The sequence below is a fragment of the Kogia breviceps genome, chromosome 3, assembly GCF_026419965.1.
Source record: "Kogia breviceps isolate mKogBre1 chromosome 3, mKogBre1 haplotype 1, whole genome shotgun sequence".
NCBI lineage: Eukaryota > Metazoa > Chordata > Mammalia > Artiodactyla > Physeteridae > Kogia > Kogia breviceps.
Window position 1 is genome coordinate 106,805,818 of NC_081312.1, and position 15,317 is coordinate 106,821,134.

General features: G+C 45.0%; 2 protein-coding genes across 2 annotated transcripts in view; one reads left to right on the forward strand and one right to left on the reverse strand.

Moving 5' to 3' along the window:
- The window catches only part of MKRN3 (makorin ring finger protein 3), a 74,617-nt gene that overhangs the window by 30,776 nt on the left and 28,524 nt on the right, over window positions 1-15,317 (forward strand). The gene's annotated exons all lie outside the window — the stretch shown is intronic.
- Window positions 10,928-15,104, reverse strand: MAGEL2 (MAGE family member L2). Its single transcript, XM_059056029.2, has one exon. The coding sequence runs from the start codon at window positions 14,956-14,958 to the stop codon at window positions 11,380-11,382; it is 3,579 nt and encodes a 1,192-aa protein (XP_058912012.1). The 5' UTR covers window positions 14,959-15,104; the 3' UTR covers window positions 10,928-11,379.

Genomic DNA, 15,317 nt, shown 5'->3' on the forward strand with positions numbered 1-15,317 from the left:
AACCTGGATTCATTTTGGTACCTAAGCCATATAGATGAAACTCAGACTGCCTTAAAAGGAGATGGCTCATCTATTTTTCTAGAATTATTTGAACACAGCTAGCACTTTCCTCAAACTGAGGTAGCTTTCTCTGAAACTACTATTAATTTTTGAATAATGCCTCCTCTCAAAGACTTCAAGAAAAACTTCTCTTAGGTATATCCATTTTGAGGGGTCATTTTTTAGGGGTTTTATTATTTTAAAAAAATTCTCAGGCATACCCGTAGTTGTCTCTCTCTCTCTCTCTCTCTCTCTCTCTCTCTCTCTCTCTCTCTCTCTCTCTCTCTCTCTCTCTCTCCCTTTTTTTGGCTGCACAGCATGTGGGATCTTAGTTCCACCACCAGGGATCAAACCCGGGCCCTAAGCAGTGAGAGTGCAAGTCCTAACCACTGGACCACCAGGGAATTCCTTTAGGTATATCATTTTTACAATGTGCCCTAACGACTAAGAAGTAGGCATCACATTAGAGACAAGTGAGGTTACACCCATCTTATCGAAGTCATGGAAGAAGTGACAAATGTGATCCTAAGGCCAGCTGGCCCCAGTAGCCCTGGCCAGCTGCATAAACCTGATTCATTTATCCTCAGCCCACTCATTTCCACAGATGGACTTCTTAAGGGATCCTGTGTGCAATCCGTATACAAGCATATTGTGTACCAACCCCTAATCAGCTAATGGGAGAGCAAGGCAAATCAATGTTCCCAAGTTACCTGGTTCATTTATGGGTGTCCATCTCCAAAAAAAAAGGGCAAGCATTCACACCAACCTTGACCACTCAGGCTGCTCCAGACACACTTAAATTTATTCTGTACTCAGTCCATGAATGCCTCCTCCTGATGACCTTGGCACTAGGCAATTCCTCTGCTTAGAATGCTATTGTCCCAGACTTTTATGTGGTCTGGCTCCATTCTGTCTTTAAAATATCAACCTAAATATGAATTTCTCAGAGTCCTTTTCTCATCGCACTATCTAGAGCCCCTTTATCTCCGTATACTTCGTCTTGTTTTAGTTTCAACACAGTATTGTCACTACTGACATTTCCCCATTTGTTTGTGACTCACCTCTCTTCGCTGTAATGTAAGTGCCATGATAATGGGGACTTTGTGTCTTCACTCTTTTGTTGCTTTGTCCAGAACCATGTGCACCCTAATAGTAGATGTTCCCGTTATCTAAGGGTAAGTGGTCAATCCATGAAGCAGAAACAAAAGAAACTTAAATGGCAGCTCATCTGAATATATGCTTCCTTTAACCACTCTTGCCTTTGGCTATCTCTGTAAACTTACTGGTTAATATAGAAATAAATTAACTGAAATTGTTGATATTCTTCTTGCTGAACACTTCTGCCTAAACATCCAGCTGGGTAACAGGATGATGGCATGAAGTTGCAAATGTATGCTATCAGCCTAGTCATTGCAGAGAAACCTCAAAAATGTACTGTAGCAAGTGTAATGATAGTACCTAAGTCCCAGACTATAGAACTCACTGCCTTTACCACCACTATATTTGAGTATATTTTGAGTATATTTTCAATTCTTATTTTTTTAATATCTTTAATGGAGTATAATTACTTTACAATGGTGTGTTAGTTTCTGCTTTATAACAAAGTGAATCAAATATATATATATATATATATATATATATATATATATATATATATATATATATATATATATATATATATATACACATATAGCCCCATATCTCCTCCCTCTTGCATCTCCCTTCCACCCTCCCTATCCCACCCTCTATGTGGTCACAAAGCACGGAGCTGATCTCCCTGTGCTATGTGGCTGCTTCCCACTAGGTATCTATTTTACATTTGGTAGTGTATATATGTCCAAGCCACTCTATCACTTTGTCCCAGCTTACCCTTCCCTCTCCCCATGTCCTTAAGTCCATTCTCTCTGTCTTCATCTTTACTCCTGTCCGGCCCTTAGGTTCTTCAGAACATTTTTTTTTAGATTCCATATATATGTGTTAGCATACAGTATTTGTTTTTCTCTTTCTGACTTCCTTCAGTCTGTATGACAGACTCTAGGTCCATCCGCCTCACTACAAATAACTCAATTTTGTTTCTTTTTATGGCTCAGCAATATTCCATTGTATATATGGGCCACATCATTTTTATCCATTCATCTTTTGATGGACACTTAGGTTGCTTCCATGTCCTGTCTATTGTAAATAGAGCTGCAATGAACATTGTGGTACATGACTCTCTTTGAATTATGGTTTGGTCAGGATATATGCCCAATAGTGGGATTGCTGGGTCGTAGGGTAGTTCTATTTTTAGTTTTTTAAGGAACCTCCATACTGTTCTCCATAGTGGCTGTATCAATTTATATTCCCACCAACAGCAAGAGGGTTCCCTTTTCTCCACACCTTCTCCAGCATTTATTGTTTGTAGATTTTTGATAATGGCCATTCTGACTGGTATGAGGTGATACCTCATTGTGGTTTTGATTTGCATTTCTCTAATGATTAGTGATGTTGAGCATCCTTTCATGTATTTGTTGGCAATCTGTATATCTTTGGAGAAATATCTGTTTAGGTCTTCTGCCCATTTTTTTATTGGGTTGTTTGCTTTATTTGATATTGAGCTGCTTGTAAATTTTGGAGATTAATCCTTTGTCAGTTGCTTCATTTGCAAATATTTTCTCCCATTCTGAGGATTGTCTTTTCATCTTGTTTATAGTTTCCTTTGCTATGCAAAAGCTTTGATGTTTCATTAGGTACCAGTTGTTTATTTTTGTTTTTATTTCAATTTCTCTAGGAGGTTGGTCAAAAAGGATCTTGCTGTGAATTATGTCATAGAGTGTTCTGCCTATGTTTTCCTCTAAGAGTTTGATAGTGTCTGGCTTTACATTTAGGTCTTTAATCCATTTTGAGTTTATTTTTGTGTATGGTGTTAGGGAGTGTTCTAATTTCATTCTTTTACATGTAGCTGTCCAGTTTTCCCAGCACCACTTATTGAAGAGGCTGTCTTTTCTCCACTGTATATTCTTGCCTCATTTATCAAAAGTAAGGTGACCATATGTGCTTGGGTTTATCTCTGGGCTTTCTATCCTGTTCCATTGATCTCTATTTCTGTTTTTGTACCAGTACTACACTGTCTTGATTACTGTAGCTTTGTAGTAGTAGTATAGTCTGAAGTCAGGGAGCCTGATTCCTCCAGCTCTGTTTCTCTTTCTCAAGATTGCTTTGGCTATTCAGGGTTTTTCATGTTTCCATAAAAATTGTGACACTTTTTGTTCTGGTTCTGTTTCAATTCTTATTTTATCCTTAATAATTTCAACTCTTCTGGGTAAATATGCTAATATCTTCTTTTTAATTGTAGAAATTCATAAGAGGGTGAAAATGAGGCACACACTGGGTAAAACAGACCTAGAGCTCAGAGACGAGGGCCAAACGCCCTGCTTGGCAATGGAAGGCAGAAATGGGGAAACCTGTGACATACTTGGAATTTCGGGCATCAGTCATATGCTGGAGTCCAGGCTGCACTTTGCCCTTGACTCTGAGGTAGGGGCTGTTGCTGACCCTGGGTTCTCCCAAAGGAGAAACAATGACACCCATTCTTGGATCATCTTAAGTTATAGGCTGGTATCTTCTCTTTGGAAGCTCCACTGGATGTTATACTTATGTGCAGCAGAATTCCCTCCATCCTGAAGCAAGACTGTATTAGAAACTAATTTCTTGTAAAATTCATGGTTTCATTACAGAATTCTGTTTAAAGAAGATTTAACACCAATTTTATACAATCTCTTCCAAAAAGCCAAAGAGGAAAGAATGTTTTATGAAATTGGTAATGCCCTGGTACCAAAATCGGACAAACACAGTACCCCCTCCCCCATACCCCCCAAAAAAAGAAAGGAAAAGAAGGGAAAACTACAGACCAACATCCCTCGTGAACATGGATGTAAAAATCCTAACAAAATATTGGTAAATAAAATTCAGCAAAAGTGGGGTTTATTCCAAGAATGCAAGGCTGCCTTAATATTCAAAAATAAATTAATGTTATCCATCCTGTTAATAGGTTAAATAGCAAAAATCACATGATCAAAGAAATCAACGCAGAAAAAACATTTAATAAAATGTTTAACACCCATTTATTATAAAATCCCTAAGAAAAATAAGAATAGAAGGGAACTTCCTCAACTTGATAAAACACATCAGGTAACCTACAGGTGACATTATACTTAAATGGTGAAAGACTTTTTTCCCCCAACATCAAAACAAGGCACGGGTATCTGCTTTCACCACTCCAGTCCAATATATTATGTGAAGCCCAGCACAAGACAGTAAAAGGAAACAAAAGGTATACAGATAGAAAGGAAGAAATAAATTTGTCCCTATTTGCAGATGACTACATAGGAAATCCTAAGGAATCAAACTCTCAGAACTAACATGGGAGTTCAGCAAGCTGCAGGCTACAAGGCCAACATACAAATATCTACACACTAGCATTGAACACATGGAAACTGAAATGTAAATGTAATATAATTTGTAATAACTAGTGAAGAATGAGATGCTTAGGTATAAATCTAACAAACATATCCAGGACTTGTACACTGAAAAATACAAAATGCTGATGAAAGACATCAAAGAAGATCCAAATAAATGGAGAGATATACTGTGTTTATGGATTGGAAGACTCAACATAGTAAAAAATGTCAACTCTCCCCAACTTCATATATAAGTTTAACTAAATTTCTTTCAAAAATCCCAGCAAAATTTTTATAGACAATCTTATTTTAAAATTGACAATCTTATTTTTAAAATTGATATTGAAAGTTGAAGAATCTAGAACAGCTAAAAATAATTTTGAAAGAGAAGAATAATGTGGGAAGAATCACTGTACTTGATTTCAAGTCTTATATAGCCACAGTAATCAAGGTGATGTAGTTATCACTGGAGGGATAGACTCACAAATCAATGAGACAGAACTAGCCCACACAAGTAGAGTTAAACTATTTTTTGACAAATGTGCAAAAGCAATTAGATGTTGAAAGCATAGTCTTTTCAATAAATGTTACTGGAACAAGTGGACATCCATAGGCCACAAAAAAATGGAAAAAGAATATGGAAAGAAAAAGGATCTCAGCCTAAATGTCATAGTTTATACACAATAAACTCAAAATGGATCATAGATTTAAATATAAGATATAAAACTATTAAACTTATAGAAGAAAACAGAAGAAAATCTTTAGGACCTACAGTCTGATAAAAAGTACTTAGATATGAAATCATGATACATAGAAGAAAAAAAATCAGTAAATTGAACTTCATCAAAATTTAAAACTTTTGCTGTGTGAAAGGCCCTGTTACAAGGATGAAAAGCAAAACTATGGACTGGGAAAGAAACACTTGCAAATTGCATATATAATAAATGACTCAGACCTAGATTACATAAAGAACACCCCAAATCTAATATTATAAAACAAACAAAAATTTATTTAGAAAAGGGAAAAAGGAGATGAACAGACATTTCACCAAAGAGGATATATAAGTGACAAAAAAGCTCATGAAAAGATGTTCAACTCTTCTAGCCAGGAGTGAAATACAAATTAAGACCACAGTGTGGTATTAGGACACACCTCCTAGGACAGCTACATTTTTTTAACTGACTACACCAACTGTTGGTGAGGATATGAAATAACTGGATCTCTCATACACTGCTGGTGGGAATGTAAAATGTTACAACCACTCTGGAAAGTAGTTTGGTAGTTTCTTTAAAAAAATAACCATTCATTTACCATACCACCCAGTGATTACACCCAGGGGCATTTATTCCAGATAAATGAAAATTTATGTCCATACAAAATTTATGTCCATCCCATGCACAAGGATGTTCATAGCAGCTTTGTAGGAGATCAAAGCTGGAAACAACCAAAATGTCCTTCACAGGTAAATGCTTTTGCAACACTGAAAACGAATGAACTATGTATTGATACACACAACAACTTGGATGGATAGCAAGGGCTTTATAGTGAGTGGAAAAAATGCCACTCAAAGGTAGATTCCATTTATATTACATTCTCAAACTGACAAAATTACAGAGACTAAGAACAGGGCAAAGATTGCCAGGGGTTAGGGATGTTGGGGAAGTGATGCACATGACTATAAAGAGCAGCATGAGAGAAATCTTTGTAGTGGTGGAACAGTTCTGTATGTTGATTGAGGTGATGTTTACAGAGTCCACAGTTTTTTATGATAAAATATCATTGAACTATACATATACATAGTACCAATGTCAATGTCTTTGATATTGTACTACCGCTATATAAGATGTAAACATTGGGGGAAATTAGATGAAAGATGCAGAAGACTGTCCTGTACAATCTTTGCATCTTCCTATGAATCAATAATTATTTCAAAACAAAATGTTTTTAAGTATGTCTTGTAGAAGCCAAGAAAACCAGCACTCTAATCCCACAGCTTTGTGGCCCCACTGGCTCTGTTTCAGGGAAGAGTCTGAGTCACTAGACAGCACACCCCAGGAAGGCTACTAGATAGGAAATGCTTCTGTGGTTATTGCTGGTTGATTGGACCACCTCAATCCCTCTATTAACCCTCTTAGAACCTCAAGCTGAAGTTACTCCGAACAAGTGAGGGCAAAGAAAGCCAGTCTTGCTGGGAAATGGATTGGCAGTTCACAGAGTGAAGTCATTTGTACTGAGAAGGCATCTCTCTGAGTCACCAGGAGGATTCCTGCAGTGCCACCAAGCAAAATAGGAGAAAACTGAGAATGAAGGAGACTCCCCATATAGGCTTCATCTCTTAAAACAAAAAGGAGTCAGAGTAACTTGAAGTAACTTTCACTGGGCTCAGACCAGTGGGCTAGTAGTGCTATAAATCTCTCCATGGGATTCAAAATAGGACCCTTCAAACAATTTGGAAAAATGACATTGCTTGAACTATAGCTTGTGCTCTAAAGATGGATTGCTAGGCTTCCTTTCCCAGAGATTCTCTCCAGAGAAGCCAGATCTACTATTCTGCATGTCTTTCTTGTACCCACAGGACTTTCTGGGTTGGAAACAAAAGAAAACAGGAAGTTTGTGATCTGAATGTCAGCGGCTTCTTCCTTTTTTAAAAAAATATTTTATATTGGCATATAGTTGATTAACAATGTTGTTAGTTACAGGTGTACAGCAAAGTGATTCAGTTATACATATACATGTATATATTCTTTTTCAAACTCTTTTCCCATTTAGGTTGTTACAGAGTATTGAGCAGAGTTGCCTGTGCTATACAGTAGGGCTTCTCTCTCTCTCTCTCTCTCTCTCTCTCTCTCTCTCCTCCCCCCAACACACACACACACATTCTCTTTAACACCCATCCTTGTTGACGCTCCTGGGTGTTCCCTACAGAATCCTAGGAGTTCCCCTAACTTCCCAGTAGAGGGACCCCTGGTCTAATTTGTAAATCCCAATTTAGGCTAACCCACATCTAACCTGATGCTCCTTGACCCTCAGGATGAGGAAAGTGAGCTGCATCTAACTCTGAGATAAACTGAGAGCCATCAGGTATTTAAAACAGGGTGAAACATTATGCTCTGGGCAGCCGACATAGCAGTTTGTGTGAGAAGCAAACTACTGAAGGTAGGCACCATGTCAAAGGCAGCTGCCAAGTCCAAGCAAGAAACAGTGGTTGCAGGGATGGAGAGAGGGTGAACACTCACCGTGCCATGTGGCAAACCTGGCAGGCCTGGATGACTGATCAAATGCGGGGCAGTGCCCACATGTTAGGCTCTGGTTAGATGCCTATGTCCCTTCCAGTATCATGACAGTGGGTGAGAAGATGCCGCACATTGTGGGTGTTTCTGTAACTCTAGATGCCCAGCAGAAGCCACAGGGACCCTGGAGAGAGGACTCTGTCCATCACAGCCACAGTGATTAATTCTTGTCTGCTTACAATGTTGCTTTATGTACTGCTTTGACAGGCAACCGGCCCTTGTCTCTATGGCTCTTGGGAGGAATGACTTATAGTAATACGGTATTATTCTAAAATTCAGATTATCTTTTCTAGGTAAGCATCCTAAGATATTACCTTGCTTATAACTTAACATCCTGTACAACAGTGCACTGGATTCCATCACTTTGGAAAACATTTTAAATTTCTCTTCTTGGGGAGTCTACAGCTTAATCTGAAATGGCTGAGATCATTCCACGGCTTTGATGGGAACCTGCTAGCACCCACTTTCAAATTTTTCAGGCACAGATTTCATGTCTCTGCTCTGCTGCACACAGTTTTGTGCTGGAGAGAACTGCACGTGGTTTTCTGAGGAAGCCTTTGGTCTTTTCAACAGAAAGCTCACTGGACTACCTTGATGCTAGTATGTTTGTATGGGGGTGGTGGGCAGCTGTGCATATCATAATGTCTCCTCCACTTTCCTAAGCAGTTTTCCTTGTGAAAAAGCTTCTGCCCCCACTGCAGATTCAATATATTCCTATATGAAGAATTTGTAGGTAAGATAGTGTTAATATTTTTAAATCTCTTGGAGATGCAGTTGACTGAATTTGTTTCAGGGTAATTTGTAGTAATTTATAGTTTCATCAGCCATATAAACTGGGTGCCAGTTTCAGGATAACTTTATTTGCATTGGATATTCCATGGGCTTTTATTTCATTCTATGCTAATTTAATAAATGAAAGCTGGAATACTGGTCTAATATTTATAATAGGTAATATTGTCCTCATGTATTAGTGAGGTGAAATAGTTTACAATGTCATTTTCCATTTGTATTTCTTTTGTTTTTGTCACCTGTTATCTTTTGCCCATTTAGTTTATAGAGGCTTTAGGTTTTCTTCGTTTTACAATAAAAATCTTCATACTAAATTTATCTACATTTTAGAACTTTGAAATAATGGGTCTTGAATTTTCTCTCCTTGCTTCTTACCCTGTAGTTTCCCATTTTCCTGGATTTTTGTTTTCTGCCTTCTGATTTCATGTCAGCTGTTCTTTCTTAAACCTTTCAGTTGAATATTTGGCCAAGTTTGTTTGTAGTTACAATTGTATTATTATTGTAACTTATCTTTAATTACATTTTAACTCTATTCAGTTCTTAAGCCCTTGGAATTGCTTAAATTAGGTATTTGCTTTATATCCGATGATGGGATAAATGAGATTAAGGATTGTCAATGGGAAGTAAGCCTTTCTGCCCTGAAGTAAGGCTACACCTTAAGCATGGCACCAGAGTCATATGATGCTACTTTCCAAATTTTGCTCCACAAAAAGCCACTTGCTCAAGTCCCCAAGAGTAAATGATTTGGAGAAAACTATAAAAAAATAATAAATAAACTAAAAACAAATAAGAAATACTAGACCTATGTGTCACTTTTCTGGCCTAGCAAAGCCTCTTTGGGGGATAGTTCTCAGTTGGGACAGTGCTGTTGCCTTCAATGGGCATTTGCTGTTGTCATCAAAATAACTAAAGACTGATTGGGGCAGTAGCCCAATACTCTCTGAAACCACGGAGCTTACAAGAAACTTTTTCAGAATTTCTGGAAAACCTGCCCACTTGGACAACTTGCCAAAGATCCCCTGTAGCCAGGCAGGTCCCAGGGTGGGGGCAGTCAGGGAATGGACTCTCCATGAGTTCATCTCCTCCTCTAGAAACTCAGCTTCCTAAATGCAACTGGATTGGACACGGAGAGGAGGTTTCACCTTGCCCTATTGACATAAGAGAAAAGAAGGAACGTTTGGGCCCAAATGCAAGTAGAATTAATGGGCAAGGGTTATGAGGCAAGTACTAGCCGAAACCCAGGTATTTAGGGTGTGAGTTTCTTCACTGCAGCAGGGGCTGCACTGAGCTACTGCAGGGGCGACAGAACTGTGGCAGGCCACTAGGTGGCAGAGGAATACCACTTTTGCCATTTACCTCCTCTGGAAATTCATCTTCACCAAGAGAAGAGGGGTTTAAGGGTGGGGTTCTGGATCCTTCTAGGACAGTAGAGATGGCAGCAGCGCGGATGGTCCCCATCCACGTGAAGACAGTGGTACCTTCAAGAAAGTCCTTTTGCACACACCAGCCTGGTCAGGTGTGCATGAATATCTTTCTCCGAAAATCTCCCGTCCACGTCCACTCCCTCCCACACCAGGCCCTGCACCCAAGGGCTGACTAAGGCTATTTAGCACATCAGACGTTGCCAGCTGACTTCCCCTGTATGTTACAACTGATGGCCCCTCCCAGGAGCTTCAGCTAGACCTCTGTGTTGTCCCCCTCCTTCCCCCCGACCGCCTGCAATCTGCAGGATCCCCAGTTCAGTGAAGCCTGGTATTACCTTTTCCCTGTTGTAAACCTGGATGTTTTGTAGGGAGTGTGTTTCAATGCCCGTGTCAATGTGTTGATGAAACCCACGTTTCCTGAGCTGCTGGACACCCACCACCCACCACATGACTGACCAATGCCCCTTTGGCCAATTCATCCCCGTGATTAACGAACTTGGTACTTGTGGTCCTGCAGGCAGATGGTCCTCACTTCGCACATAACCTTGAGAATATTTTCTGCTCCAAATTACAACATTATTGTCTTGGCACAGACATGTCCCATTTAATTATTCTACTTGAGCCTTAGACACTCACCTACAAAATGGGAATAATGCCTTACTTTGAAGGATTATTGTGAGGAATCAAGAGGATTAAAAACCTCCTCTTGATTCAGCCTTGCTAACTTAAGTTTTACTTTTGCTTTAATCTTACGGTTCACCACCCATTGCAATCACTGCCTAATTATAATGCAAGTAGCACTGTCTTTGAAAAGCAGTTTTGTCACCGTGGTTTCTACTATCACTGGTAGTTGTCTTGATGTTCAGCTGTATTTGGAGAGTACGGTAAAACTTGGCTCCCACTATCTAGAATAAAAATTAGAATAAAGACAAACACTTCCATGTTATGCTGAAATTATATTTATATATAGATATAGATATAGATATTTACTTTTCTGAAGACAGCTTTTACTGATGAGTCATTTTAACGTTCAAAGAACAGCCTATTTTGATGCTACATAATCTGTACCAGAATGAGATGGATAGCTTCTCAAATTCATTTCACAAAGCCAGCACAACTCTGATAGCAAAACGTAACAATTATAACACAAAACAGAGAATCACAGATCTCACTTAAAAATACAGATGCCAAAATACCAAATAGAACAGTAGCCAGTTGAAATCAACACCACATGAAAATGTACAAAGCTTTGGCAGATATGAAAGCAAACTGAAATTCAAACTTACACACAGAGAACTGGAACATAAACACCAGAAACAAAACGTCCCCCCCACCCCACCCTGTCAGTGGCCTCAGGCCGGGGACCCAAAGGAACAATGAGATATCGGCTAAACCACATTAGCGGGGAGGGGGGCTGCTGGTGGGGTCATCGGCTTTATCATCAGGGCCAGGCTCATCCTCATCCAAATCTTCAGACTCACACTCTGCCAGCGCTTCATAGTACTGGTATGGCCAGCACCGTGGATCTTTCTTATAGAGCTTGGCCAAAAACTTCAGGACAAGCATCTTGCTGGTTTCGAGGAATGCTCGGGGGCCCCAGAGGAACTCATATTCTGCTGGCTCGGTAAAAGGGATTCGCCTGTACTCTAGGTACTTCTCCCTTACAAACACTTCGGTGATGAGCTTCCTTGTATTTCCGAAGAGACCATGTGTCTCCCGGACATCCAGCCCTAACTTGTACAGAAAAGTAAAGATCAGGTCCTCCCTGACACAATTGCCTTTCATAAAGATGAGGCTCAGAACCACCATCAGGAGTCCTAACTTGGGCCTGTCCAAATAGGATGACGCTGCTTCACCCTTCCGACCCTTGTTGATGAGAATATAAGAGTGGTTTTGGGGATCAATTTCCTTCAATTGATAACCAAAGACACACTCCAGCTTGTGGCTGGCACGGCTGATGATTTCTAAGCACTCATCTTTATGTTCACGGATGATGAATTTCACCATCTCTGAGCGCTTGATGGGCACCTTGGCTTGGTCCTTGACCAAGAGGAACTGCACCAGTGCATTTGCTCTCTCATCCAAGGGAGACAGTGGCTGAGTCTCCATCTTGGGGTCATCTTGGGTTGCACCAAATCCCTGAGCAAGATTAGGGAGCTCAGAGATGATCAAGGACGGAGGGCTAACTGGGCTTTCCCAGAGACCCAGGGCCCTTGAGGTGCTCGGGCCCTCCCAGGCACTCAGGGCCCAAGAAGTGCTGGGTCCTTCCCAGCCACTCAGGATCCGGGAGGTACTCGGGCCCTCCCAGCCACTCAGGCCATGGGAGGTGCTCAGGCCCTCCCAGTCACACAGGACCTGGATAGGGGTTTGAACCTCCCAGTCATTGAAGTCCACACTTTCCCAGGGCCTGGGGGCCTGCCAGGTGCGCATGCTCAGCATCTGGCCCCTGCCATCCTCCTCTTCAGTATTCAGATGCTTCTTCTTCCGGGTAGCCTTGCCCGAACGACGCGGAGGCTCAGCGGAGGTCTTCGAGGCCTCTTGAGTGGTGGCCATTGCCTTGGGGGCAGCTGCCGTCGCCATCAGGATGCTGGGCCCTGCCTTGGACACCTTCGAAGCATTCACATTGGGCTGTGGAACCCATGGGACTGCAGGCAAGGCCTCAATGCAGGCAAATGGATCCTGCAGAGCAAGTGGCAGTGACTTTGGGGTCTCTGAGGTGGCAGACGGGCCCTTGAAGGCATTAGAAGAGGCAGGCTGGAACTGGGAGGTAGATGGAAAGACCCTTGGGGTGGCAGTAAAGGTCTCGGATGCGGCAGGCAAGTTTTTCCAGGGAGTTGGCAGATGTGCTCCGGCAGTTGGCATTGCCCTGGGAGCACAAAAAGTGCCACCGAAGATCATCCTGTCCTTTGAAGGAGCCTTGCGTTCCTTTGAAGAGGTCCTACGTTCTTTTGAAGAGGTCCTTCGGTCTATAGAGGAGGCCCTGGATTCTCCTGATGGAGTCATCAGTGATTTAGCAGAGCCCATGGGAAAATTTGCCCCCACTAAGGGGGCTCCGGGCTGGCCCTGCAAGGCTGTGGGGGGGCCCTGCCAGGAGGGCTGGAGTTGCATGGCTGGCAGCTCTGCCTGCGAGCCCGAGGGCTGGGCCTGCTGGGTGGGTAGCTGGATTTGCAGGGCCTTTTGGGAGGCGGGGGCCCCGTGAAAGGGCTGCTCCAGTTGAACCAGTGGTGGGCCCTGCCTCTGGGCCTCCTGGCTGGGCAGGGCCTGCCAGAAATGCCCGGGGGCTTTTGGAGCCTGCCAGGCCAGGCTGGCCTGGGCTTGCTGAACTTCCTGGAACTCCATTGAGGTTGGCATCTCGTGTGGCACCGGAGCTTGGCCTTTTGGGGCCTGCCAGATGATGGGTGGGCAGTGCACAGCCTGCGGGGCTGACAGCGCGGCCGGCAGAGGGGCTGGCATCACAGCCGGGGGTGCCTGCGGAACAGCGGGAGGTGCGGTGGGCATCTGCGGTGCTGGAGGGGCCGTCGGCACCTGTGGGGCCGCCCGAATTGGTGGAGCCGCCCTCAACTGTGGGGTGGGCAGCCGAGCCTGCGGGGCCTGCCGCAGAGGTGGTGGGGGCGGCAGGGCCTGCCAGAGAGGCGGCGGGGTGGCCAGGACCTGCGGGGCAGGTCGGATGGGTGGCGGTGCCTGACGGATCAATGGAGGTGCCTGGCGGATTGGGGGTGGGGCCTGGCGCACCGGCGGGGGGCCCGGGCGGATGGGCGGTGGGCCCGGTCGGATGGGTGGTGGCCCCGGGCGCACAGGTAGAGGTGCCTGCCAGGCAATCGTTGGAGCAGGCCAGGTGACCTGTGTGGTCTGCCAGCCCAGGGGCGTGGCTGGCCAGCTTTGCGGTGGGGCCTGCCAGCCCGGCGAGGTGGCCTGCCAGCCCGGGGGTGTGGCCAGCTGTGCTGGCGGGGCCTGTGGACCCTGGGGAACCTGCGGAGGAGCCCTTATAACCTGTGACTGGATCTGCAGGATCAGAGGCTGAGCCTGTGGGGCCCAGGAAGCCATAGGCTGCGCAGGTGGGGCCGGCGCAGGCGGCTGCACCATCGGGGATCCTGTAGCTGGAGTCTGGGTGATCGGAGCTCTTGAGCCTGCAGGATGGATCATCAGGACTCCAGGACCTGGAGGCTTGGCGATCGGGGTTCCTGGAGGCGGAGGCTGGGCCATCAAGGGTGCCGGGGGTGGAGGCTGGGCTATCGGGGCTCCTGGAGCAGGAGGCTGGACCATCAGGACTCCCGGAGTCAGAGGCTGGGGAATCAGGACTCCTGGAGCTGGAGGCTGAGCCATAGGGGTTCCCGGAGGGGGAGGATGGGCCATCGGTGTCCCCGGAGGGGGAGGGTGAGCCATCGGTGTCCCCGGAGGGGGAGGATGCGCCATGGGGGTCCCCGGAGGGGGAGGATGCGCCATCGGGGTCCCCGGAGGGGGAGGATGCACCATCGGGGTCCCAGGAGGGGGAGGATGTGCCATCGGGGTCCCCGGAGGGGGAGGATGCGCCATTGGTGTCCCCGGAGGGGGAGGATGCGCCATTGGGGCTCCGGGAGCCGAAGGATGCATCATCAGGACTCCCGGAGTTGGAGGCTGGGCCATCGGGGCTCCCGGAGGGGGAGGATGGATCATCAGGACTCCCGGAGTTGGAGGCTTGCCCATCGGGCCTCCCAGAGGGGGAGCCTGGACCATCGGGCCCCCTAGGGCCGGAGGTTGGGCCATGGGAGCCACTGGGGCAGGCGGCTGGCCCTGCGGGGCCTCCCAAGCAGGCTGAGGTGCCTGCCAAGCGGCCAATGAAGCCTGCAAATCAATCGGAGGTGGATCCCAAGGGACTGGCGGAGCCCGAGAGGAGGCGGGCGGAGCCCGCATCAGAACCGTAGGGCGGCTATAGACCGGAGGCTTAGGGGCCTCCGCCGGGGGACTCGAATCACCCAAATTCTTACTTAGCTGCGACATGTCCTTTTGCTCTGACAGCTGGTGAGCCTTTTCCTCCGACAGCTGCTGGGCCTTTTCCTCCAGAGAGAAGAGAATGCCTACGTGGCTGCTGAGAGGATTCCTCCCTGCTGACTGGTGAATAGGAAGTGAGTGCCCTTAGCTCTGCAGCTTTCCGCAGTAAGGAGGAGGGGGGAAGGGGGCTCAATCCCGCCCCTTCTCCGCCCCCGACCACCACAAGTGGATAGTGCATAGGGGCGTCTACCAGAAATCCTGGCTGACACAAGATCCCTCCTCACTCTGTCCAGTCCCCAAATGCAGCCTCGTCAGACTCCCCATGGATGAGTTTTCACAGGGGAGTGACAGGAACAGATTTATGTTTT

Coding starts and splice junctions, on each gene's coding strand:
- MAGEL2 (XM_059056029.2), bottom strand. CDS start 14,958: ATGTCGCAGCTAAGTAAGAATTTGGGTGATTCGAGTCCCCCGGCGGAG.